Below are 27,982 nucleotides of genomic sequence, written 5' to 3' on the forward strand. Positions count from 1 at the left end.
AGATTTTCTATTTTTCTCCTCTGTCGGGATCAGGGATTTCAGAATCGCCATTAACTGAAAATCATGGTTTCCTTGATGTTATATTGGTGTACAGGTTTTCACGTAGGTCAGTACCTGCAATTAGATAGGCTTATCTTCTCATTCTATCAGTCACATCCAACTTCAAACCTCCCAAAATAGCACTACATGATGATGCAATATCACTCAACTTACCCCAAAGTTTTAGCATCAGGTCATGTCTTATGTCTTCCTTGTAACCTAGCAGTTCTTGCATCTGCATTTCCAAGAGTTTCTCCACATTTACAATGGTATGTTTGATGTGTTAAAGGGAGCAGTTTTAGGTCTTTAACTTTGAAAACACAATATTTCATTCCATTTTAAAAAGCTCAGATAGTATATTCAAATGCCTAATTTAAAAATTGTCTTTCATTCTTGCCAGGACTTTGATAAATCCAAAGCGTACTGGTCTGTCAGAATGAAATCCAAACCTCTCTTACTGTCAAGTCACTTGACACTTAGACTTTCTCATTTTCCATACCAGATGAAAAGAAACAGAGAATATTTATCATATGTAGTAGTTTTATTTTTACCTTTAATTACTCCACAAAGACATGAACATTAAACATTTGTAAACACCAATGACATTTTAAGTTTGTAAAAATAGACAATATGCACACTCTCATTTGCAAAAGAATTTTCACTCTTATGGGCTTTATCAATGGAAAAATATTAATACTACACATGACCTCCATGATATCTGAGAAGCAGAATTATGTTTTGTACCCAAAAATAATTCAGGAACTAACCTTGAAAAGGGTGCAACACTTCTTTTAATCTCTGCTTTTGATATAGAAATGGAAGTAATAAATGCAGTGACACACACATTTTAAAAACTTTTGAATTCTGAAATAGTATTTTAAGACATTTTGAAAGGTCTTTGATTATGTGGACCTTGTATTTCAATCTTTGGGACTTGTGAATTTTTAAAATAAATTTAAAGTATCTATAATTTCTTATTTTGATTCCATGTTCTGCTTGTATTATAGGCTTCTTTCATTATAGAATGGGAAAAGTATATAAGATTGTTTGTCACTGGGTTGTTATTTTTTTCCTAGTCTTGGGACTTGACACAAAAATTTGCGCATTTTCTACTTTAAAGTGGGTTCAAAATGCCCCAAGAATTTATGACTTGTTTTGATATTTTCTGAAAATGCTAAGTTCAGTTTGCCCATTAGGTGTGTTTATGTAGTGGGCACCTACCTGAAAGCAATGTACCCCTTGACAAGTTTATAAATTGATTATGAAACCACATTCTTTCAGCTTTTTGGTTTTTATTCCTTAGGTCTTCACCAGGCTTTTTTAAAAAAGACCTTGCTTTTGCATAGTTTAATTAATTTATTTTTGAAGCTGTCCAATCTTTAATTTACCAGCAATAATCGAGATAAAAAAAAGTCTAGTATCATTTTCTGCAGAAAGGTTTTAAAATTTGCTTTCATTCTCAATTTGCAATGAATTCCTATAAGAGTGTGAGGTTCTTTTTCCAAAAACAATTCATGTGAGTGCATGCCTCAAACCATTTTCTGCAAAGTGATGTGAAAGTTGATGTCATTGCAAATTGTTACGACAACATAGAACTTTTGTTTTGCTTCATACTAACCAGTCTTTATTAAACTAGCCATTTTATTGTGTGACTTGACATTTATTCTTTATCACAGTTGCTGCATCAGAAAATTAAGGCAATATAACCCCAAATTCAGAGCAAAGTAAGCAAAACATGTTTGGGGTGTACATTAATGCTAGTTGAATAATAGCAGACATGAACAACTGCTTGGTTTGTACTATAATGTAAAATAGCTGCTTTTCTAATGATCTGTCAAGTTTCTACATTTGTAGCGGCCCAGCCTGTAAGACTTTGATGGTGTTGGTAATTGCACAGATACTTAATTTATGTTAAAAATAATGTCTTGGTTACAGCAATTATGTATATGCTGTTGCATTCACGTAATACCTCACCTGTTTCACTTTTTGTATTCCAGGAGAGCTGTTTTAGTTTATACTTTCTTGAGTTGTATTGACAGTTTCAAAAACAATATTTTAACAGAATTTTGCTGGTATAATATGCTATTGCTGAATAATAGGGACTTCCACCTCTCTCAGAATCCCACAAGGAAAAGTTTAAAAGCTGCTACTTTGGATTTAGGCAGAAGTCCTGGCACTTGTACTGCAATTCTAAGCTGGTAAAGCCTTTTTGTGTGCATGCAAATATTTGTGTGTTAACCTAAGACTAGCATTTTGGGTAAACCGTAACTGTTTCATATCCCTCTGGTGGCCTCATGCGAGCACGTGCATGAGCTTCACAGTACAGCTGGCCCTCCACAAAGAAGTAGCCTTTTTGTTTCAGGTTGAGATCGCAGTCAGAGCACACAAAGCATTCTGGATGCCGGTATTTATCGCGTGCCTTCACCACTGTCCCTCTACATGGAAGCAATGAAAAGAAATAAAGCTAATTAGTCGTATGAATTTAAAATGAGAAAAGAAATGCAACTAGACCTGGTCTAGTAAAAGGTTCTAATAGAAGTCACTGATCATGGCAGGAGATTGGAACTAGATGATCTGTAAGGTCCCTTCCAGCTCAAACCATTCTATGATTCTATGACACAAAGTATGTGCTAGGTATTTTAAGTATCATTCATCTTGTGATTTTAGAATCTACTATGCAATTTGAGGTTGCAAGCTGAGTTTGAGTAGGTGACAAATTGCTGTAGAGTTGATCACATAGTTTATGAGCATTGGAAAATGAAGAGTTTGAAGAAACATGTTAGTTTGCTTACAAGACAGTAAATACAGCCTATACAGCCTAACCTATCAAAAGAGTGACAAAATGAGTTTCAAAACCATTTTGTTTTCTTTTCATGTCTGTGTTCTCTCAGTTCATTATCTGTGTTCTTTGCTGAAGTTAGTGATGTCAGTCAGGTAGAAATCTGATAGTTTAAAAATATATCTACAGAGTTTTCTGGATAATCCCACTGGATTGGTAGAAGAGTTCTTTGCATTAAAAAGAAATTTTTGAGGATTCACAACCTGAGACAGCACAGCACAGATAACTGCTGGTTTCATTACGTATGTGTTAATGGTTGACTTTGCAAAAGGTCCTGAGTAATCTCAGTTAAAGCCTCAATAGAACTTTGTCAAAATTTATGTAATCTGTATTGAAATTGTTGAAGGTACAGGTTCATAATTTGAGAATTAGAACAAAGTATTTTTATATTGCTGTTCTCTAGAAGCATTATGAGAACACACTTCTGTAGTTTGCAGTGGTGTTTGAGGATGATGTTAGGGATTGAGTTAGGTTAGCTTGAGTTAGGGATTTCTAAAACTAAAAAGAAAACTTACAGAATCCCACTCCCACATTTGTCACATAATGGCACTTTCTGGACACCAGGCATAGCAGTAGGTGACTTTGTTACAGGTGCTTTCACACTTCTTGTTCCCACAGGGCGCCCATCTGAGAAACAAAACAATCCTGTTATGTACAGGCTAATATAAAAGCATCTTTTATGAACAGGCTTATATAAAAGTGTCTGATGCAGTTGAGTACTTTTCTGCACTTTTCTGCACTTTTTGTACTGTACATACAATTCTGGAGGTATTTACAGGCTTTCAATTATATCATCAAACAATGCAGTTTCACCATAAAAGTTTAGTAGGCCAGATCCCACCTCTTTGGAATCAAGAAAAATATTGTATAGCAGTAGCCAAAAAGCAAGTACAAAGAAGGTGGTTTATACAGTGCTCTCTGTCTCATGGAGATCACCCAATTCTCTGATAGTAGGTCTTATAGCAGAGAGGAAGGAGAATTGGGCTTTAACATAGCAATGTAACATAATCAGGGCCTATTTTCAGAAAGCTTCTTATTTATATAACTAACTGTGCAACAGGTTTGGAAAGATTAGTAACATGGTATGAATGCAAAATGATAGAGAAATACAAGAAAATGCTAAATAAAATCCCACAATTATATATATTTAGACAATAAAGTATATTTATTCCTTCCCTAGTAAATAATGACATATAAACACTAAAATTTTGAATTTTAGGTTGTCTAAAATTAGTCTGTCTTTTAGGTTAATTTTGGTTGTATTTTACTCTCTATGCTTACTTCAAATATAACAAACTTGCAGTCTTTAGTAGTTTTATTTTCAAAATTTCTTCATTTAAAGGAAATGTGACTTTAAATTATATCATCCTCTTCAGTTTTTATTTATAATGAAGAGGAAATGGGTTTTAAGATTTCAAGAGTTGGTTTAAATTCCTCTTTTCCGGGATGTGGAAGAGAGTGTTTTCTTTCTTGGTGTCATGAGTATAAGCAGTTTGTCCCAAAAATTCTCTTTGATAAAACTTTCTATCGTGCAATTGAAATCAAATTTGTATATTAAAGATCTTAAAATCTGAGAAGAGGTTCTGAAAAATGTGACCAACATCTGCATTGTATTCACAGAGGAGATTGCTTGCTATACAAACATGGAGGGGAAATGGCAGGAGACAGGTGTAGCTCTAAGTTATGGAATGATTTGGGCTTTCAGAAATTCTTGTATCTCTAATCTCTCTTATTTTCTTCTTGGATTCCCCCCTCCCATAAACATTTTAAAATGATTTGAACAGGTAGAATATGTTGTTATTAACCACCTTCCTCGGAGACTAAATTCTGGAGCACCTTAAAGGAGCCAGACTGGCGCGGCTGACTGGGCTCTTCCTGGTTAGCGTGCAGCATCTTGTACACATCAGACTGACACACTGAGTTGGGAGATGGGTCACTGTAATAAAGGGAGGAAGAGCAGGTAAAACAGTTTATCAAACATAACTTTGAAGCAATAGCTCTACTAGGCATAGAGTATGACTCAGGAAACAAACATAAGGACCATGTAGTCCTACAACTTCTGAAAACTCTTTTTTCCAGGTAGCTCTGCTTTATATAGCCTCCTTTTGATCTAAAATGTGCTGAAAAACATTAAATCAGTTCAATTGTTAGAAAAATAAATCTAGAAACTCATTAAAGTATTTCCAAAATTACTCTTTTGGCTCTTCTGGCATTTGAGAATAGGATATTTAATCTCAAAGTAGTTTCATTCCTGCAATCATCTGCTATATTACCAGGTGCTCTTTGATATGGTACTGACTGAGAAGTTCCCTTTTCACAGCAGCTGCCCTCAAGGAAGTTATTGAAATCACAGCTCATGACTTTATATAAGGTCAGCCAAAGCCTAACCAGACAAATCTTTTGGGAGAATGTGACTTCTAAGCTGCCTTGATCACTAGGTAATATAGTGATTATTTGGCTACGATATTTGTTATTTATTTAAATTATGGGGATGACAAAAAAGAGTCAAATACATATTGCATAATAGGAAACACTGTAAGGTGAATTAATTGTAAGGTGAATAAGAAATGGATGTTCTGTTTCTTAATTTAATAGAAATGAGACACAGCTTTCTTTTGCAATAACAATTTTATGCTAAAAATATAAATTAATTTATTGTCCAACAGGAGTTGATGGTTGAATCTCAAATGACCTGTGGGACAAAGATTTTCTCGGTAAGAATATTTCTCGGTATATTATATATATTTTTATATATATATGAGCTGAATATTTTGAATTGTTCATGATAATTACATCCTAACTAGACAAGAGGTAGAGGACTATATGCACTGACAGGAATTACATTGAATGTGTGACATCTGTAAACTTTGAACAGCTACTGGGGGTAATTAGAAACATACAAATTTACTTTGATGAAGTCTATTATCTTACAGCTATACACACAAATATCCAGTTTAAATTTCCTATTGCAACTGGCTTCTTATTTTCCAAATAAAGTTAGACTGGCTTTTGCGTTAAATGGTTTGGTTTGTTTCCACTGTAGCATCCAAGCTGCCAAATGGCCCAGTAAGCGCAGCAGCTGTTGGACACTGACCCCTGTTGCTTATGTGAACTTTATGATTTTCATCAATCAGTAGATTTCTTTGAGCCATCTTTAAGCTAATGAAAAACTACCAGTTTCTTGTCAGAAGCTTTTAATGAATAGAAGTAGCTTAGTTTTCATAATTCCTGGCTATGGTTAATTAACCCCCTGAATTCTCTCCTCTTTACTAAAATATTTCTAGATATAAAACAGGTGATAATGCTATTATATACAGAAGGCAAAATACCCAGACACAAATGTGTGATTTGTAAATGCATACATAGTGAAAAGCAATCCCAAACAGCAAAAGACATTTCAAACTGTGTAGAGAGTAGGTTCTCAAACTGGCAATCTCACGGCAGTGTGAAATCTGATTACTTTGTGGTTAATTCATTATTTCAGAATAATGAAGCAGCATATTTTTATTGTTCTGATTGAGCATAAATATTCAAGCACTAGAGTAACTTCACTCTGTGAAGACTTCATGAACTACAGTTTTCTTTTCGTCAGATAGAATGAACTTAAATACCTTTCTATAAATACGGGTTTTTTTGGTTATTAGCAGCCAAATTCTGCAAGGTGCTGAAGAAGGCTCATAGGTGCCAGTGATTATTGGTAATTTAAAATATTAGTAATTAGCTCTAGTTTACATCATACATATTATGAATTATTAACTGGTGCTGTTGTAAAACAGGAAAATAGGTTACTGTAGTGCAAAGGTAAAGATAAAGCAACTTGAATGGTGAATTGTCTCCTGAAAAAAATGATTAGGGTGTTAAAAATTTTTATTGTATAATCATAATTGTTTTCTATATACATAAGGTTTCTACCTGAGTTTGAGTCGGGCAATGGATAAAATTCATCAGTCAGACATGGATTTGTAGTCCTACCATAAATTCTGTCTCTTTTTATATGACAGCTAGTTATGCTGAATGAGTTGTCTAGAATGGGAGCTGAGTATCTAGAACGCTATAACTATCTATAAAATTTCCTAATCTTCCTAATCTGAATTTCAACAGTGGAAATAAGTTTTATTTATTATTATCTTATGAATTATTAGTAAGAGGAAATGATTAAATAATTTTATAAATAATTATAATAGTAATAAACCATTTTGAATTTTGGAGGTATAAGAATCTTGATTTGGAATAGTCAGTCAGCTGATAGTATAGGTAATACCATAATTTTTTATTTACTACCCACAATTCTAAGGTTATTACCTATGAAATATTTATTTGTAAGTTCTGAAGGATTCCTTTAATACTTTGGGTTAAACCCCAGAGAATACTAGCATTTTAGTAAAAATACTGAATTTAAAATTACTTAGTTCTTCTCTGACCCTTTTCCCCTTTTTCATAGAAACAGTTTGATATTATTACAGCTCATGATTTTTGGTATCGTTTAAATTTGTGTATTCATAAATATTATAGATATTGCTCTAGTTACCTTATGACAGGTGTTTCCCCCAGAGCTGTAGAAACTTGGCCTTGCAGTGTTTCCATGATATTGTCATCTGAGTACAACTGCATAGGTGTGTTAAACTGAGCGTGTACAATCTTGACACCAGGAAGGTCCATTTCCAGGGGGACATTAGGGGCCATCTTAGACACTGCTTTCAGCTCGGTGGGGCAGATGGAGCTGACCGTGCTAATTGAAGAGGGGGTGCTGCGTCCACTGCCACAGTCCAGCCCGGAAGGAGTGCTGCATCCACTGTGTTAATAGCCAGAGTGCAGGAAAGTGTGCAGTGTGCATTAGATTATAGAGAACAAAGACAAAAGGACAGGGATATGGTGATGTTAACAGGGCTGAAAGGCATAAATGGAACAGGCTCGGAAAAGCAAAAGTATAGAAAGGAGAGAAAAGCAAAAGTATGTGTAATCATTGCAAATTGCTTTCCTATAAAAAGTACCAATGCCAGCTATAAAGTAGTCCTTAAAATTCTGGTGTGTGTTTTCTTCAAAGAGAGCAAAAATCCATTGATAGATGAAATAATTTAGAATGATACATTATTTACATTTTTAATGCTTGTTTTTATTGAAGATTAATTAAGCCTCCCTAAAATTCTTTGTTCTAAGAGAGTGATTCTTAATATCCATAAAAAGGGTAGCAAAGTTTTTGTGGGTTGTCCATGTCAGAACACCTGCAGCACTGGAATCAAAGACTCTTCATTCCTGATCTATGTTTCACAACCATCTCACTCCACTGTTGAAAAGTCTAGTGTAAAGTAGTGTAAAATAACAAATGTGACATTATCTAGATTTCCAAAGATTCTACAGGAAGATATTTATTGATATTTTAAAACTAGTTGAGCAATTAAAAAAAAAAAAGTTAATCATTATAAAGAAAAAAAATAGGCTTACTTTTGCTTTTCTAAGTTACAGTGTTGCCATTAGAATGTAAAGTGGTCCTTCGCAAGAACAATGGATACAAATTGAGAAAATTGTTTTTACTGCTTTTGAAGTAACTTTACATATAATTTATACATAAAAAAATATGAACACTTTTTAGAAATATTAGTATTCCTTGACATTACTGAAGTTACTGTACAACAATTCAATATGTCTGGAAAACGATTAGCAAAACAATGTGAACATTAGGCCTGAAGTCTTTTTCAGTGTCACTATTTTGAATACTTCAATCTTCTCACCATAGTATCTCAGAAGTTTTCGTTTTGATGGGATATTTCTTTGCTGTTTCAGTGTAACAGCACATAACCAATCTTTCTAGAGTCATTGTTTACCATTTATGTGATATTTGGAGCTGTGGGACAATAAAGGGTTCATCTCTTCCTCCAGCATAATATCAGGGTTGTGGTTAGTCCTATCCAAGCTGTGTAAATCTGGGACAATGCTCTATTTCAGAACACTGCCCAGTAGCTGCTAAATTTTCCTGTTGATTCAGAGGGGAATTTGTGTAGGACCACTTTCTCAAAATTTTAAAGGGAAGTATATACTTTCTCACCAAAGACATGCCAAACAAGAGCATTCCAGAAAGACAGGCAAGCCCTAATGCAAATATAGCTGTGCATCATCAGATATAATTGAGCATGAGCTAGCCAAAAAAATTCACACAGGGTAATATACATATTCACAGTATTTTCTTTTAGAAGATGAATACCACCCTTAGATCTTTCAGTAGACTAAGTTTTGTCAGTGCTAATAGTGTTAGTAAATGGAAAGTAGTAGGCAAAGACTAGAAAAAGCACAACTCACGCTCTCACTATGTAAAGACAAAGTAATGTTAAAATAGAGTAAACAATAGGTAATAAATAAAATGTAGTTATATATTAAATACAATTTCCAATTAGTTTCACCAGAATAAAGTCCAAAATTCTGGGCAATATCAGATCCATTTGCTTAAGCCCACAGTCCACAATCAAATCTTTTAGTCAAAGTCCTATTCAGCATCAGCTGTCTGTCCTAAAGGGATATTTAAATCCAAGGCGGTGGTTTGTTTTTTGCTGTGTTTAGCAGCAGATTTAGTCAAACTGATGGAAGTGTAGCAGACAAACAGTGTGACAACCCAGGTGTTGTAGATGTAACACCTTGTCAGAGATTCTGCTGTTTGCAAGTGCAGACCTCCCCAGTGCTAGAACATCTGAGAGACCTTGCCCAACTGAAGTTCTTAAACTCGCTGCTGGGGTGGTTTCTGCAGCTTATTTTCCTCATCTTATATGCTGGTAATGGCCATTTACTTCAACATTTTAATGGAAAACCCTGTGTAATTTTCATTTATGAATTATGAGATAAAGCTCATGATAAACTTATTTGAATCTTCATAGATCCAGGGAAATTGTACCTAGTGGTCCCAAAGCCAGTTTTGATACAGTGTGTGAGTCTGTGGTTAGAGGGCCTGGATGTTTGCTAAGGACTGTTTTGTCCTTGAGCAGCCTTTCTCGCCTGTGGTGGTGTTCTACATTGATAGTTTTTGTTTGCAACATGGGACCATCTTCTACAATCAGGTAAATGACAAATTTAAGGCATCTCTCAAAACTGATGATCCACATGAGATTGTCCTTTATACGCTGGAATAATTTATTATCCTATGTTTCTGCTCTAGTTTGTCAGACTTAAATTAATATACTTAAAATAGAGGCATTTTTGATTTTCAGCATTAAATGTAGAACACTAATTCCACTAGTAAAGATTGCTCCTGCTAGAAATGTTAAAGGATCAGATCACAATATGTTGCATCCCTCAGGCCCTTCTGAGCTTCCTTGTGTTTTTAGGCACACAGTTTGCTTTGGATTTTTCCCCTCTGTAATAATGTAAATAGTAGTGAGGAATTTAATTACCAGTTAAGACTGAGGATTATTACACTAAAAGGATCAATGTAAATATATAAGATTTTCTGCATTGCAGTTTTACATGTCTGTGGCATCAGTGTTCTTATTTTTAGCTCAGCAGTAGCTTGGTCTCTGGAAAGACGTCTGCTGAAATGCAAATCTAAAATCTCTGAATGACCTAGGTTACAACTGTATGTAGCTATCTTTTATTTAGCAAGTTAACAAGTTACCTGTAATTGCGTTTGGACAGAAGTTCACCAAATATCTGGTGCCATGCTGTAACTGAATCATAGCTATAGTTACTTCAGACTCTAATCAGTGTAACTGAGATGGGGAGGGTAGATCTGCTTCCTTTTGGAAATAGAAATCAGAATTTCAAGCCTGAACTCTGCAAATCAACCTTTTTTTTTTTTTTTGCTTTAGATTTCAGCATTAGGCTGTCTAGTACCATAAGTAAATTTCAAATGCATCAGAATGCTTAATTAATGTCAATGATGAGTATCCATCCATTAAAAAAATAACACCATGCATCAAATCTAGCACAGCATTCAAAGTTTATAACCTGCTTCGGCCTGAGATTATGAAAGGTTTGGGCCGAATATTATGCTTGTGTTCAAAATAGTTGATATCCTGCAAAGAAAAGAAAGTTTAAATAGCTTTCTTTGGCCTACAAATGCACATTTCTAGTTAAAACATAGCTAACAAAGTTTACAAATTTTACCCATGAAGTAACCATGTTTAGTTTGTTCATTCCTGGTGCTCAAAATACAATCACTATAGTGCTCAGAAACCTTCAGAATGAAATGCAGGAGAAGCTTGGAGGGTAGTGTTGAAGCCCAGTGTAGAGGGCAGCATTGCTGCTAGAAAGCTGAATGAATAGTTCTCTGTGACGGAAAAAATAGTTTCATTTATCACCTTTTTTTTTTTTTTTTTTTTTTTTTTATGAATAATATCCCTATTCGCAGAAAAAAAACAGCAAGAGCTGGACTTTTAAATGGAAAACAGAACAGATGATACACCACAAAAGACTATGTATTATGAGTAAATACTAATACTCACTTTTGCGATGAGTAAGGAATGAGACCCCTCAGTTGTCCATGAAGCGCGTCTTGAATATTGCCAGATGAATAGAGCCCAATTGGAGAATTATAGGAGGAGCTCACTACCTGTCTTTTGTCATCAATATTTGCTGCTGCAACAAAAGGCTGGGCCCTTCTGTTGTGAGCTGTACCAATAGGCTTGAATTCCTGTACATGATAGGCAGACAAAACACACAGAGCTACAATGCACACCAAAGCTAGCAATGAGTAAAACTGACAACATCAGTATTGTTAATCTCTGCATTTTTACTTTCGCAGCTTGGTTATTTTTTAACTGGTGCAAGCATATTATATTTTTCCATGAATGTTGTATATATTACTTGAGCCATACAAATTACTTTCCCTCCTCCAGGCAAGCAGAAGGCTTAGAAGAAATGGGAGGGATGAATATTATAGTGAACTTTCATATTATTCTTCGGATTTTACACTGTTTAATTTTTTCTTTTAAAACATTTCATATATACTTATCTTAATTGCTTTGCTTTAGTGCTAATCTCTAGCTTCTCCATTCTGTATTTTCATCACATACTGATGGAGTGACTTCCAAAAGTATGATTTTATTGCAAGTGTCTTACCTGGAAAATACGTAATTTTTAATCCTTCTTTTAACCAAAATAAAGTCTTGAACATAAATCAGATTGAGGACATTCTTCTGAATGTTTTTTATCTTTAAAGCATATCTATGCATCAGAAATTGCACAGCTGTATAATTTAATGTGAAATCATCATAAATAGGTAAAACCCAGAAATGGTTGAATTTGAAATTGTTCTGCCTATGTTTGTTTCTTTCTGGATTACTATTTTTTTTTTTTTTTTTTTTGTTGGCCACGATAAATTCATAATTTTTTCAAAGATTTCAAAGGGATAAGATCTGGAAATAAAATCTCTGATGACCTTTCAGATACCAAAAAATGTCCTTCTGTATTGGTTGGCCAGGAATGATAAAGACTTCTGACTGCGTGAAAATTCTCTTGTTTGTATTCTGCATATTTATTGCAGTGTCCTTTGGGTCCCTTCCAACTCAGGTCCACTCCTAAGCCTCAGAAACAGATACTTTGGAAACAAATAATGTTATCATCTGCTGAGGGATTTTTTGCTTTTACCATAGTGGGTTAAGAGCATTAACTGCTGCAGTCCATCGCCTTGTCCTGATGGCATGGGGCACTCTTTGGAAACAGTGCTGAGAGAGCATTTGAATTTCCATCTATACAGAATGAAAAACTTCTGTTTATAACAAATAGGTTTCTACAACATGAACTGGTCTTTTCTTTAGAGACTTGAACTTGCAATGTTAAGATAGCACAAGTCATGAATACTTGAATTTTCATAGAAACCTTTTCCAGTTCTCCAATTCAGCTGTGTTTTTGAGTATGATTGTTGTACAACAGTTTCCAAAATATTTAGGATAAGACTAAAGAAAAATCATGGATGTATAGAATATGCAACCAGAAAATGCAAACAGTAAAATGCAGTTTTATTAAATGAAAATGTTTAGCAGCATTGCACTTTAAGAGGCTACTGAAAGCAGCAATCAGATAAATGAGCACAAATTATTTGCAATTCCTTCTTTCTGTGTGATAAAACTGAGTTTCTGTTAACAAAATGTATTAGTAAATGGAAATAATCTAATAGTGTTTAGGATCATGATAGTTGATGAAAAACATTAATGTCAAAGTATTTAAAATTGATTCAAATCCATGTATGATACAAAACAAACAAAACCAACTGAGAACATTGTAATTTCATCCCCCATTTTCATTTCTCATAGAGAAATGAACAGAAGATGTGCACCATAACAGCATGTTTACAATGTAACAGTTGTGAAACAAGTATTTGCAGTTAGTTAGACTTTAATTCTGTTTTCTTTATAACTCATCTCTTCATGTAAAATGTCAGTGACAGAGCATACAGCAGCAAAACCAGTCCAGCTCTTGTGTTTATTTCATCTCATTGAGTCTGTGAAAAGTTCTCTTTTAGTTCAAAAGCTAAATGAGAACTGGGAATTGTTCAAATTCCTAATTAGGAATATTTGAGACTTATATTACTTAAATTTTTTTTTCCAACAGACCGATGTTTCTGTGCAGGGCTAGCTACATTTTTGCATTGATACATGTATCAGGAATAGAAATAATGTAGCCCCAAAAGTCTGTAGAAACGCATCCATCACAGACCATATGATGGCATTCTTGGGGTAATTGCTGTGACAGAACACAAATGTATACATTTTGGAGATATCATCTGACTAAAATCTTTATCTTTGAATGCTGTTATAAAAAGGAGTAGGTCCTCAAAACTAGCCCAGCGCAATTGCTTCAAAAGTTTATTTAGAATGGTAATAGACTATGAACTTACTTTTTAGAACAATGGGCTGTCTTTTTCTTATATTTTTATACTTATCTATGTGCATAATCTATCCCCCAGGAGTGTATAATCTCCTTCATGGCTAAAAGTCTAGTCTCACTGAACAAAGTGTTCAAAGGCAAAAATAGAAGTTAAAAAAATAAAAAGTCCAAATAAAAACAATTCAAGAAATTATGGTAATCAATACAAAAGTATTTTCAATGATGTTAAAGGGATTGTAACAAAAAACATTTACAAGTCATAATATTCTTTTACATTGACAATATAGTGGAAAGCATTTTCAAAATAATTTTATTATACAGTTTGCCATTTAGGTGGTTTTGTTTTCTCTTACTAATTATATTTGTTGAGAACCTTATGTTTCTAAATTTTGTTCAGAATACAATGTGATTGTATTAATAATTTTCAAGTGGTCTGTTATTTCCTATTATTTATCCATCACACGACAGATTGCTCAAGTCTAACAGATTCAGGGTGGCTGGTTGTTTATGTGGGAATGTGTAACTTTCAAGAGTGACTCTCAGTCACCCATTTATTGCTACAAATTAGAATTGTTGCCTCAGTTTCCTCTTCCCAGATTTAAAAATAGTGAGAGCTTCCATTGTGCCCTGGCAGTTGCCTGTATGAGTCTCCAAATAGCTCTTGGGAGATTCTCAGTCTGATACACAATTTTGCTACAGTGTGAAGGTTCCTTGTTCCGTTGCTGTAAGTAAGCAAAGTATTTAATTGTTTATCAGCTGTCTCCAAGCATCTGTAGAATAATTTTCATTCACTGAAGCTAAAGAAGCATTCTTTGGCCAAATATTTGGCCAAATTGCTGAGCAATTTAAAATAGATTTTACATTAATTTGTAACTAACTTTTACTAACTTACAAACATGAATTACATACTTATTAAGAAGATTGTGTTAAGTTGTTATCTGTTATTCTTTAGTTGGCTTTTAAATAACTGACTTCTCTTAACTTTCTTGGTGAATTTTAAAATATCTCTTTGACAAAAGTGAAAAAATTCCAATACTTTATAAGATCTATGACCTTTTGAGTAATTTTGGTTATTATATAAAAAGAAGAAATAGAACTCACTAGTTTTCCATTTCTGCACACCAGTGAATACATGCAATATTTTCGATAAAATAGTTCTACTTTTGAGGTGCCACATTACTGCTTTTGGATTTTTCTCCATTTATATCAGCTTCACTTCCTGTATTTATTGTTAGAATCCAGCAAACCCTTACATGACTTGGAAAGCACAGGCTGTAGTTCTGCAAAAATTTGGCATCTGAGATTCAAGAAATTTTGTATTGTTTTGTCTACTTTGGAATACATACTGCTGTGTCTTATGATTAAATATGCTGCAAAATTTCATTTTTAATTACATCAATTGTAGAAAAATAGCCTATATGTATTTTTTCCCCCACAGGGAGTGATGGATGCTCTTGGATGGAAGAATTTAATCTAAAATGCAAAGCATTCCAGGAACAATTTAGAATATTTGTTTGCAAATGTTGCTATTTTTTGGTGCCTACTGTTTATTAAATATACTCAGTACTCCTGATTTTTCTAAGAACAAAAATGAAATATACTATTGAAAAGGCTGGCTATTTAATTTAGGAGAAACAGTTTTTCTGACTGCCCAATGGAGGCTGCTGTTCAATAGTCTGACAAATAGCACTTAGTGAAATCTTGTGATCTATTTTTAAGGAACTGTCCTTTTTAGGAATGCAGCTTTCATGCAGAGGGATTACTCTTGTGTCATGCATGCCTGCATGGTTTTCTCTATTGCTTTTTTAGTGAATTTTTTCCATTGCTATTAATTTAATATGTATCCTAGCTCTTCCACAAAAATATGCATTTGAAATAGTTTTGTTTCCTCACTGTAGTATTTCTGCTGCTGAAGAGGCTATATTAATTCTGATGGAGTTTGCTGTATCACTTAATGCAAATTTTAAGATCAGAAAGAAGAGAGAGGAATGTAACACAGAAATGCTGTATTCATTTTCAGGAGTTTCTCCATGAAAATAGAATTGGTGGAAATCTTTATTGCACAGCATTTATTGAAATGCAATCTACATTTACATTTTATTTTCTAGGATATCACAGAGTAAATAGTTTGACTTTAAATATAAATACTTTACATTTGCTTTGAACCTGGCCTTCCAGGATCACAGAATGTTCTTCCTCTCTCTGCTCTTGAGATAATAACAAATGTTCATGTAGGTTAAAGAGGAATGACAAAAAAGTAAAGGACTAGTTGTGATCAGTAACTAACTAATCAGCTATTTGAAAGAAGTAGCTAGCTAATTAATTGTTAGCAATATGAAGACTACGCCTTTTTTTTTTGAGTTTGAAGAGAGGAATGGCTGTCGATTGATTGGATTTGCTGTGGTCATAAACGAGGATCAAGACTTTCCTAGTCAGAAGTGGTGATTTGCATATTAACTAGTACATGGGTCTTGTGTAAACTTGTAAACTTCAGTTCTGTGGTGTGGTATTAAAATGTATGGAGGTAAAGAGATCCAGCATTTATGGATCTCTCTGTTTAACCAACTGTTACATCAAAATGAATTTTGTGATCTGATGTGCTCATCACTTGGATAGTTGATATTTATTCCTGACTGAAAAACTTCCTCATGTGACAAAGAACCTCGAAAAGAGTTAAATGAGATTAAACTGTATCAGAATAAAAGAACATGTTTTATTTCCAAAATAAAACTATGGTGATATGTAAACTCTTAAAGAAAAATGTTGTAGCTTCTTAATGTTATGTTTTGGTTATAGCTGAAAAATCAAAAACATTGAATCAGATAAAATGGTATTCCTATATGTTATAATCATGGTAGTTTATATTAGCTTAAACTGGCTAATTATGGATGAAGCTCTAGTTAAAGAATTTTAATGACCACGAGGGAGATTATTTGGAGTCTAGAAAGGCAAATGGAAATGCTTAGGTAACTTTTTGCAGTTCATACCTGAGGTTCAGCTTCCAAATTTATCTTGAAGGGATGTGCTTTGCCATCTTCTGAAACTTGTGGAGACCATAATTTAGTTCCTGCCCTAGAAAGAAAGAAAGGCAGAATTTAAATAATTAAAATTCCTATAGAGTTGTGAATGTCCCTATAAAATATAATGCAGCTTGAAAGTGTGCAGGTTTTTTCTATGCTTTTTTTAGTGTTTTCGCACAGAAATACTTCAATGATATGCAACCAATATATATGAAATATATAAAATATATAACTATATAAATATATAAATATATAAATATATATTTACTTATATATAAAATATATCAAATGTATATACGTATTTTATTTACTTTAATATATATATAATATTATATAACGTATTTACTTAAAAAATTATATATGCTATGAATGATGGGAAATAGGTTGTTAACAGTTACCAAACGCAAAAGGAAAGTAAATTAGTACCTTTCTGAACTGAGCTGATGAAACTTTTTAGTTTTATTTTTTTAATGGTTAATATAATGAATGTTGGGTCCTCAGAATATTTGTATGAAGAAGTGAATATATTAGCAATAATCCCAAACATCAACTTCTTTTTCTTTAAAGACCATAATTTCCATGTAAAGCCTGCCTTTCAATGTAGAAGTGCAATCTAGGTATGCAAAGTATGTGCAAGGGGAAATTGAAGTTACACAGATGATTCTTTCAGTCACGTAGGCAGAGGTAGCAAACATGAAAGTATCAGTTACAGTTCTGTTTTCATTGACAGAGTGAAATGTGGCAGCTAATTTTAAAGTAGCTTAATAGTAATGTTAAATATTAATCTGATACTACTTGTTACATATACATTTATCACATTTAAAAATGGGTTTCCAAGATAGTTGTTAAATGGCATATATCAATCTGTAACAGATCCTTGGATTAGCAGCAGGAATGATTAACCATGGTGTGTGCTCTAGTAATTCAACAATACTCGTTAAAAAAAAAGGGACACTTTCTCTATTTGGAAAGAAATATTGTGGTCAACTACAATAAACAGTTATGCCTCCTTGAGAGCCTCAGGTTAATCAGGCCTGTCTTAATTGTGGAGACAGCTGAAAGAGTGCTAAGTGATTTTGATTACAGGCTAAGCAAACTAAGCTGGAGATGTGAAGCTGCAGGTTGTTCGCTTTCCTGGCTCTATTAAGAGAAGCAAACACCAAAGTTTCTGGATTCTTGCAGTTTAGGTAAGACAGCGTTTCTCAGTTTTATTTTGAATATTACTGTGAGAATCTTGTGTTAGGCTTAATATGTTGTGACCAAAGAGATTGCCTTTAAACCCACTCCTTTGCCTCCCCTTGTGAAAGTCTGATATGATATTTTTTCCCTAACTGGGATGATAGAGTAGCAACTTCATGTGTGATTGGGAGAAGGAGGTAAGATAAGCAAGTGTTAGTGGAGAGATCATTGTACAACTGACACTAGATGAGGGTTTTGTTTTTTCCCCAAAACATGAAGAGCTGCTTGCTTACTGACAGTTAACAGAGGACTTGTGCATTCAGCAGAGATACATTGTGAGTAACCTGAGGGAAGCTGTTCTTTTTGTGCTTACGAAGATGAGTTCTGGGGAGTCTTGCTTTAGCTGAAGTTTAAGAGGTAGGTCTTGTAATTTTAAAGATATTGTGAGCTTCTTCAAACTAATTGTACTGTTGATTGAGTGGTATCTTTCAGAAATAGGCAGACGTGTACACGTACCTCTCTATTTTCAAGCAAAGCTGATGTGTAGCTGCTTTAATTCTCTCCTGGGCATCATTATGTGTCATGTTCTCTGTGCCTAGACCATCAATAGCTATAATAACATCACCAGGGCACAGGTTGGCTGCTGAAGCCTTGCTTCCGGGGGTAATCTGAAAAGATCAAAATGTAACTGCTTAATCATCATGCATGCCTGAAAAGAGATAGAGAAAATAAACTACATCATGGTCCCCATATTTCCTGTTGGATGGGGGAGGTGTTTTGCCAGAGCTTCTGCAGTTCTATTGCCAGGTAACTGTATGAATGTTTTTATCATCATAACTCCAGATTAGATGGAAATTATCCTCTGACTTCTCTATTAGCTTCTCCTCAGATATCTGTAGTTACTGTAACTCATCTTTAAATCTTTTTTCTCAACTGCCATTACATGATTTGTTTGAAAATAACTTATGTTTCCCCCTTATCAACACCAGCAGAAGAAAAGAACTGTTGAGAAACTGTGTTACTCAACTCCCTAAAGTGCTTAGCTTTAAGTCCCCTGGCATTTAAGTAACAGTGGCCCTGATCCTTCAGGATGGTCTGTGTGGTGCAATTCATACCTCATGTAAATATACTACTATCTGTGACATTCACAGAAATAGCTCTACGCTTCACTTATTTTTCTTTGCTTGTTTTTTTTTTTTTATTCTTTTTGTTTCCTAGATGAGAATCTTCTATATGGTTGTTAAAATAGTTGAAATGCAACATAATTTTGCTTTAAAATAACTATTGCAGAGAGGCTGTGACCTTAGCTGTTAGTGAAGCTTGTTCTAAAATTGCAGGCCTTTGTTTACAAAAGGTTCTCCTACCACCACAATGCTTACACATATCACATACACAACAGGCCTTAGGTCACTGAGTGGAATTTCAGTCCTTTGTGTGTGTATTGCCATTTTAGGTAACTCTTGATTACCTAGATAGCAACATGAAATTGATGCATGTAGCACATAAGCTTCTGAAATTCAGCTCTCAAACAGCAGAAGGGACAAGTTGAGTCATCTGTAGTAACATCAGCTGCTTATTTGTAAGTAAATGAATCCCAGTATGAAGGACAAAAATGTCAATATATTCTTATTTCTGAAAGTAGTTCTTCTATCTGTGGCATATATTAAATAAAAAAGCAATTAGAAAGAATTTTTCTCACTACTCGTTCTGCTACAGTGAAAGCAAGTATTATCTTGACTGGAACACATGCTATGGAGACATTCTTCAGCTCTGGTGTTTCACAATTTTCCAGCAAAGGAAAAGAGTAAGCTGCCCAGTGTATACCTCTAGCATCTTCTGAACCCCAGCTTTGGTGAAGCTGGCAGACTTGTCTCAGAAGGGGACACTACTTTCAACACAAAACCAAACAGAAATTCTTTTTGATATGAGTTGCACTGTATTAATATTAAAATAATGGAAAGAATCAGTGAAAGGGAGTTTGTTCTCTCCTCTTTCTAGCTGTTCCTCTCCATTAGGTGGGTCTGAATGAGCAGAGACCTTAGAGATTGTTACAGTGATATCAAAAATAAGTTTACACACTGGAATGCAGAAAAAGAGCTCACAAAACAAACTACAATGTGTGTGTTATTATCAACACAAACTCAGACAAACTTTCCAAATGGGTGCTTGTGGCCAGCTGCAGGCTTTTATACCCTGACCCTTCAAAAGAATGGACAAGTATATTGTGTACTTATCAAAGTGTTAAGGTGCCTGAATAATCTGAATATGAATTGAGGCAGTTGCTCATGAATTCTAAGTCTGAATTCTCAAAAATGGTCTGTTTCTCCAACTTCAACAGCTCCAAGTGTAAATAATCAACACTGAGACCACTGACACCATTATAAGACAAGGTTAGAAGTATAATCATTCTACTCCCATCAATATTGGTTTAGCATGTTGTTAATATGTCTGCAATGACAAACTGCAGCAGAATTCCTTTTGTTCCAATGTGACTGTTGATTCTCTAATACCTAACTGGGCAAACCCAGCCATTCTTGGGTCTCTTTAGAGAGTAAGTTAGCTTGTATAGGGCCATGTATAGCTTGTATAGAAGTTATATAAGTAACCCTTATAGAGATTGCTCTGCACATTATGTTTTTACATGTCACAATGAATCATCTGCTCTACCTGTGACGTACTGCAGCAAAGCACTGAGATAACAGTCCTGCCTTATAAAGTAGCATATCTGTCTAGCACAGTACATTCCTCTGCAGCTGTCCTGCTAGCAGAACTTGCCCTGCACTGTGTTGCTGGTAAATCCTTTGTGTTTTATAAGTTGCCACCAGCTGCAGCAATACCACTTTCATGTTTGAATGGGGTTACCATCATTCGATGGGAACAAGGACAGAAAGGGCCAGGAGTCTCTATTTCCTATTCCTTGCCTGAAGTGATTATTGCCAAGCTTCTGTGATGTCTCTTTTGGGCCTTAACACCTTGATGGGAGTGCTGAACTCTTGCATGCTGAGCCCTGCTGGGGTGCAGAGAAGGCACCTGCCCTGCAGACTATATTTTATGGAAAGGGATCGTGTTGTGCAATGCAAGATATCACGGGTATAATATTGATATTGTGGGTACTTCAATAACGTAAGTGATACTATTTCTTAAGGACTTACTAGACTTATTAGTTAGTGTTATGACTGTAGTGTTTGTGGCTTGCTCACCCTGGCTTCATGAGGTAGGTTTTACTACTACTTTGGAAAAAAATTTGCCTTGCTCTTCAGGCCATGTCTACGTGATGTGCCTGTTACTCCTGTATCCTGGGTGTCTTGGATTTGAATAAATACAAGACTGTGTTGATCATTCAGATGTTGTCATGGACTAACTATTTAACTACATGAAGGTCAATGTCTCCAATGAAACTTTGAAGAAAATGTCTCTGCATCTGATCATAGATTTGAAAAGCTTATCATCTTGCAACATCATAAATATTTCAGGCTCTTGAGTTTTCTGAATAGGGCTATGAATGTCTGCAGACAGAGTGGCTGAACATAAAGTTGAGTTAATATGAATACTTGCATTGTGATTGGTAAAGATCTATAAAAATAAAATAGAACTTAAGTCTAGAGTTGATAATATTTCACCCTTCTCTCCAAACTGTTCAAGTTTTAATTGCTCCTGTAAGCAGTTTCATTAATGCAATTTCTTTGCATCTATGCAAACTTCCAAGGATTTAAATGTTTTCAGTATTTGCGATTGTTTCTGACTATAATAGAATTTGAATATGACAATTTTTAGTCTCCTCCTGGTTTTTCTCTCTCCTGGTGATCATGGTCTGTAGTTTTTGCATTTGCTTGAAACAATCAAAGCAACAGAACAATTTGCACATGAGCTTTTGAAGTGACATCTGCTCTTTAGACAGGTGGATAATGGTCTCTTATGTCATCTGTCTCTCTTGACAAGTCCTGATAAAAGCTGTCTCTTGTTGAACAAGGACATAGCCAACCAATCTTAACACCTGTCCAATTATTATATTCAAAATGTATTTTAAAATGTTTTTTAATTTTTGTCTATTTTCTTGTCAGGACAGTTAAGCCAAGTGTGAATGGGTTGCTTATGATACTTTGTGCAAAAGGAACACCTAGGTCCCAAGAGGCAAGACTTGTAAATCTTGTGATATGTTCCTATTTTTAAGGGCTATTGCAAGAATATTTATTTAGGGACTCTTCTAAATGTATGCTTTGGCAACAAAAATACTAACTTTCAAAAACTCAGCCATTAATATTCTTTAACCTGGGCTAAGCAAATGTAACCTTGTTTTTTTCCTATACATATATATATGTAGATATATATTTATTTCACTGTTCTACTTGAAATGTGATTATAAGCATTTCTGTAATATGCCAGAAACCAATGGCTTATGTCTTGTGAGGCATTTTGTAGGTATGAGTCAACTGCAAAGTAATTTATCCTTTAGAAAGCTACATTTATAGTAACATCCTTTGTTATTGCAGTTTTAAACTTCATTGCACTTAATCTAAACACAAAGAAAATACAAGCCAGACACCACTAAAATATTTTTCATTAGAGATAATGGAAACTATTTTTCTTTTAGAGGCCCATAAAAGGCAATGAAGGCCCAAAAACATCCAGAGATTTTTTTTATTCAAGGTTTTTGTTTCTTGTTTCTCCAAAGGCTTTGCTATATTCTGTGAGTATTTATGTAATGATATTCAGTCAAATAAAAGCATTCTGATTTACTTCTGTTTAAAATACATGAAAAGTTTTATACTTCTATAAACCTGGAATGAATGACTAAGTTAATTTTTACTGGTTAATATGTGAAAAGATGGTCCTTAAGCTTTCTACTGATTCTTGTTTGGAAGCATATTTACCACAAGATATCACTTGGTGGTATCCATCCTTCAAGGCTTTTGACGTTTACTCAATACCAGGCATAGTGCTCATAGTGTAGGGCTTTTTTAAAAAAAAAAAAAAAAAAAATCCCTCCCCCCCCAAAAAAAGTGTAGTGATTTGGAGGCTCACGGAACACACAGTTGGTGTGTCTAAGGTCCTGAAAAGCAGCAGAAATATTAGGAGAATGAATTCTACCCTGATGTGCATTGAATTGCACAATTTTCAAAACATGGAAATTATCAAAATATGTATCTTGTTTTTTGAGTACATCCACATCTGTAGATTCAGGGCAGCTAACAGTGTGTTGTAGGTGACACTGATTGAGTAACTGGTTTCTTAAATTGCAACTCATTTCTCAAAATGCATGAAAAAGAAGGAAGGCTCAAATTCTTGCCATTTAATGGGAGGGGTGGGGGTAAGGTAACTTTCTAAATATGACAAAACCCACCAAATAACTATCTCTTTCATATTCAGGATGGATAACTTTCTAACAACTTGCTCATTCAACATTTATGAAAGTGAAAACCTTTAGATATGTAAAAACATGTACTGTTGCCTTTGCTGGCAATAAACACAACTTGATTTAACTAAATAAGTCAGATTAATCTGCAAAGCACAAAATCCCAGACATGAGGATCTGCTGCCAAGCAATCTTTTTACCCAGTGATCAAAGAGGCTAGTTATGGAGAGCATAAAAGTGAGGTCTTGCTTTTAGTAAGTTTAAATGTAACTTTGAAAGCCTAGAGAATCGTGCCAGAGTTTTTCTGCTGCCAAGGCGCTTGCATTTAATTTTGAGACGTAAGTAGAAGTGCAGTTAAAGTCTCTTAAACCAATCACAGAAACATGTCACACAGAACTTGTGAAAACTCTTAGTATTCAGCTGGCTCTCTTCAGAACTAGCAGTTACTCTTTAATCCACTTGCAGCTTTGTCTGCATCTCTTAATTCCAGAAAAGGACAAAAATCTACAGCAACTATTAAATGGAATAAGTAGAAATGAAAAGGAAAGAGTACATACCCTGGTTATGATTAAGGGTTGGTTAAAATCTATTCCTCCTGAGAGCCTGAATCCCCAGGGTGACGGTCCTTGGAGAATAACATTTTGTGGCATTGTGGGCAGATTTTTCCTTGTTACTGTTCTTTTCTCCTTGGATCTGTGTGAGGAGCTGAGCTGCTGGAGGAAGGCTGCTGTCAGCAGAGCACCTGCCAGACAGGGCAGCCGATCTTTTATACCTCCTAAGAAGTTTTACTCATTCCAAAGCCGTGGGCACTGCACTTTATCCCTACTCTTTGGGTGACGTCAGCCAGTCCCTCGGCTTCTCCACCCACAGAGGGGAGTATCAAACTCAGACAAATAAAGCTTGGATGCTGGAAAGTTTACAGCAAATGCATCAACTTTATCTGCTGCTTCGGCGTCTCCCTCCCGACAATCAGTAAGCTTCAGGATGAAGCTGGTTTCTTAAAGCAACCTCGCTGCTCACTTGATATCATGCTGATTATGTTGCTGCTGTTTGATTCAGCTATGCAATGCAGTGCTCTGACTTTGTACATGACTCTGGTTCATATAAACAGAAATACTAATGAGGAGATTTCCCTCTCAAGGTCCTGTTTCACATCTCTTATTTGTAAAGTAATAGTTTATAGCATTGAAAAGTCCTTCCAGCACTTGAGCTGCATTTTTAAGATAGTTATTTGAGACCATGGCATGTACCAGTCCTACTGCCTTGAAAAATCTGGATTGATGTCATACACATTTCTCATGCTGAGAAAGAGAAATGCAGTATTAGGTGATGATGTCTTTTTTCCTTTGTAGAAATTGTAGCTTTTTTAAGGTAGTTGTCCTTTACTTGTGGCTTGCTAGTAGATAGTAGTGTTCATTAGAGGTTTTTGTAACTGCGTTCTTGTCAAGAATATGTCAAAGACATTCTCTATTATTAAACTATAATTCGCACCCTGATCAGAACAAAACTCATTAATAATGACTCTTTCAAAGTAAAACCATCAGAAAGGATATCTGTATCACAAAGAGCTTGCAGGGTGACTGTCAGCTGCTGGGGGCACAGCTTACATTAGGAATGTGGAGGAAGATAGGCCCATTTAAAGAAATAAGGCAGGTGTTTAGTTGGTGGTATCTCAGTCTTGGTAGCTCAAATACTTTTGTATATTTTGAAGTAGAGGAAAAAATCCTCTCATTCCTTCTGAGTACTGTATAAACTCTGGTATGTCCTAACATGTTTTGAGATTGGTTCAGTATATGGCTGCAATAAATTGCCACTGTATGGTTCATCCTGACAGATTACATTGTGTGTGTTACTGGTCAAAATTTATCACCAAGTGGCACTTTAGTTTCTTTTCTTCTCTTTCCTGATATCTGTTTTGAGTGAAATCCCCTTGCATGTTTGGTGCTCTTTTTTTTTTTTTTTTTTTCTCCTCTTTTCTAGTGAATCCTGTAATGTGTTTTGATTTGTAGCTGGGAATGAATAACGTATTAGATGTATTCATTTAAAGAGTTCTTTCATTTGCAATTTGCATTTTATTTTTCTCTGAGCACTGGCAATCTCAAATATTGAATCCTGCAATGCACTTCAGTAGAAAAAGATTCTGAAATGGAAGAATTTCAGTGTCAGGTCAAATCCATAATCAGGCTCTGAGTTTCCAGTGTGAATAATTATGCTTGCATAATGACTTGTTCAGTGAAGAGATTCCTTCTAAATTTATACTTAATATGCAGGCTTACTTATTAGGTGTGGGTTTTTTTATTTGGTTTTTGTATTTTTTTTTAAGAAACCCAAGTTTGGGATTGTTTGTAACAAGTGTCTGTAAAGTTTGTTCATGTTTGTGTACTATGCTGAGATTTGCTCATATGTCCCTTCTAATCTTGCTAGATACATGTAAGGGCAGGGTGGGATAAGCTTTTTATAGGCAGGTGATTGCTCTCAGTTTTGGTGGAAATTATATACATATATGAAGCTGAGCTCTTGCTCCAAGAATATTTTTTTCCTGCCTGTTTTACTGGAAGGGTGACTTGCTCTCCAAGGTGCTGTTGCTCTGGAGAGCAATTGATACATCCTGTTTTATTGATGTTTCCCAGATTGAGGGTTTTTTTTTTTCCTTTGTAATTAAAGATGGGAAAGAAAAAGATTTGAAAGGCAATACTGACTTGATGCCTGTCACGCAAGGCTGGTTTCTAGTTCCTTTTTGGTGACTGCTTTTAAGAAAGTCTTTCACCCATTTATACAGTATGTGTGCTTTTTTTGGTTTATCTACCTAGAGCACATGTTTTTACATATCAGACAAAAATGACCAGTTGAGCTGGAATGAAGACAGAGCATTTTGTCCACTTGACAAAGGTATATACCTTTCACTAAAGAACATTTTTTTTCTCTCTAGATTTAGGGCATCATATTTTCTTTCATAATAGTTGTAGCTATGAAAATAGATTTTTGTAAATATGAAGCAGCGCACCATTTGATCTTTTTTTTTTTTTTCTTCTCTTATGCCATGGAAGCTTCAATATAAGAAAACAAGTATTTTTAATAGATTTTCTTCTTTGGTTGTACTATAAGATAATTGGTGTTACAACTTTTCATACCTGCAAATTTACATCCTCTGAATTTAATGGCTGTGCTAAGAATTTATGTATAAAGTAGCCTCCTCAAAATCATAATGTAGTATTTTGGTTTATAGTATGACTATCCAAATGTTGGAAGCAAACTTCTGCGTTCCAGGTTGATACTTCATTTGATTTTTGTGCCAAATGTTATTTTTCTATCCAATGCAATCTAAAGGAGTACTAGTACTCTTTTTCATCCACCTCCTCATCCAAAATCAAAGGTTTTGGGGGAAGCCATATCAAAATCCTTTGTGTCACTCAACTTTTTTTAGATTTGGGAGCTTGGGTCACAAATTAGGGATTGGAATAGCAAAATGATGCACAAATCCATCACTGCAGACCATGCTGCCTCCTCCATGCTGCTTGGGTCACAAATTAGGGATTGGAATAGCAGAATGATGCACAAATCCATCACTGCAGACCATGGTGCCTCCCCAGCTTTGGACAATCAAGCTCCTGTGCCCATAGCATGGCATTGTTTATTGTTTTCCATGTTACTAGCAAAAGGTGAGCTTCTTAACTCACATCAGAATATTTTAGGGTGTCATTGTCTTATTTTTCTCCCACTATGTCCCTGCTTTGATGGAATAAAATGTGGTTTTCCTGGCAATTTGCCAGACTGAGAGTTGAAGAAAAAGGTTCTAAGGAGCAAATGTGTAAAATCAGTTCATCTTTCTGTAAACTCATGGAGTGCTCTGTTTCAGGCTGCAGAATCAGAATAAACTCTGGTACAGGCAGAAACAAAAAAAACCCCAAAAGCTTCAGAGTCTGCATTTTAAGCCATAAAGCTCTTGTCTTACTTCAGAGCTTAGTCTATATCATAATAAAGGATATTGGACTAGGCCACTGTTTGTGAAGTTTAGACAGTTACATCTAGGATAATAAATGGAGCCTGAAAATCACTTGCACATGTGGAACAAAATGTACTGAAACTGGCTTTTCGGAGGTGAAAGGTCAGAGTGTTCCAAACTGCACAGCTTGTTTTCTATTTCAAAACTCATGGATATATGGGAAGTCTTTTTATAACAAATGCTACTTACTTTAAAAGAGTTCCCAAAGCAGTAAGACTGATTATGTACAGATGGTAGTTTTTCCTAATTCCATTGTTAGGGAACAGGAATGATTAATAATTTGGATCCTGGTGAGCTTTTCTTATCAGCTTTTGCTTAATGGATATCTGGCAAATTAGCAGTACCCTTAGTTTTTCCTGGCAAGAGAGAAATCCTCTCTCCTTTTCCTAGGTGGTATGACAAGCAGCTCTGTTATTCTTCTCATACATTTGGCAAAGAAGGGAGGAGTGGGGCTCTTGTACTGAACCCCTCTACCAGGCATTGAAGATTCCTAGGCATGAAATACATGTGGGGCAAAGAAGGACATTCCTACAACTCCTCCCCACCTGCCCTAGCTTTGTAGATACTTTGAAGCAGGGATTTAGGTCAACTGACCTCTCATTTTAAACTTTTGGTTATCATTTTCACATAACAGTGGTATTTTTCTCTGCTGTTTAGATACTGAGTTGCAAACTGCAACTGATTAACATTTTCTTAATTTTTTTATATGCAGATTTAGGAAGCCAGGAATGTATTTCCCC

At 35.0% G+C, this 27,982-nt stretch overlaps 1 protein-coding gene and 1 long non-coding RNA gene across 3 annotated transcripts in view; one reads left to right on the forward strand and one right to left on the reverse strand.

Annotated features, from left to right (window-relative positions):
• Positions 1-27,982, forward strand: part of LOC130575956 (uncharacterized) — a 68,674-nt gene that overhangs the window by 4,259 nt on the left and 36,433 nt on the right. Inside the window, exon 2 of the long non-coding RNA XR_008965618.1 lies at positions 5,545-5,592. This is a non-coding gene — a long non-coding RNA (uncharacterized LOC130575956). The remainder of the gene's footprint in view (positions 1-5,544; positions 5,593-27,982) is intronic.
• On the reverse strand, positions 584-24,020 carry PDLIM3 (PDZ and LIM domain 3). Of its 2 annotated transcripts, XM_057370230.1 has the most exons (8): positions 23,797-24,020; positions 18,403-18,554; positions 16,675-16,759; positions 11,305-11,492; positions 7,407-7,670; positions 4,687-4,814; positions 3,394-3,505; positions 584-2,474 (listed from the first exon to the last, which is right to left on the reverse strand). In XM_057370230.1, the coding sequence occupies exons 1-8, from the start codon at positions 23,887-23,889 to the stop codon at positions 2,285-2,287; spliced, it is 1,212 nt and encodes a 403-aa protein (XP_057226213.1). In that variant the 5' UTR covers positions 23,890-24,020; the 3' UTR covers positions 584-2,284. The 2 variants fall into 2 exon arrangements, with proteins under 2 accessions (XP_057226213.1, XP_057226212.1); XM_057370229.1 differs by lacking the exon at positions 7,407-7,670.

The sequence above is a fragment of the Malurus melanocephalus genome, unplaced genomic scaffold, assembly GCF_030028575.1.
Source record: "Malurus melanocephalus ecotype Western Australia unplaced genomic scaffold, MMel_1.1 scaffold_121, whole genome shotgun sequence".
NCBI classification, from domain to species: Eukaryota; Metazoa; Chordata; class Aves; order Passeriformes; family Maluridae; genus Malurus; species Malurus melanocephalus.

What these genes read in the sequence shown, in the direction of transcription:
- PDLIM3 (XM_057370230.1), bottom strand. Translation starts at nt 23,889, where the DNA reads ATGCCACAAAATGTTATTCTCCAAGGACCGTCACCCTGGGGATTCAGG. An exon ending in CTTTGCTTGAAAATAGAGAG is followed by an intron (nt 16,760 to 18,402) that starts GTACGTGTACAC and finishes CTTTCTTTCTAG; the next exon opens with GGCAGGAACTAAATTATGGT. An exon ending in GGGGAAACACCTGTCATAAG is followed by an intron (nt 4,815 to 7,406) that starts GTAACTAGAGCA and finishes CCTTTATTACAG; the next exon opens with TGACCCATCTCCCAACTCAG.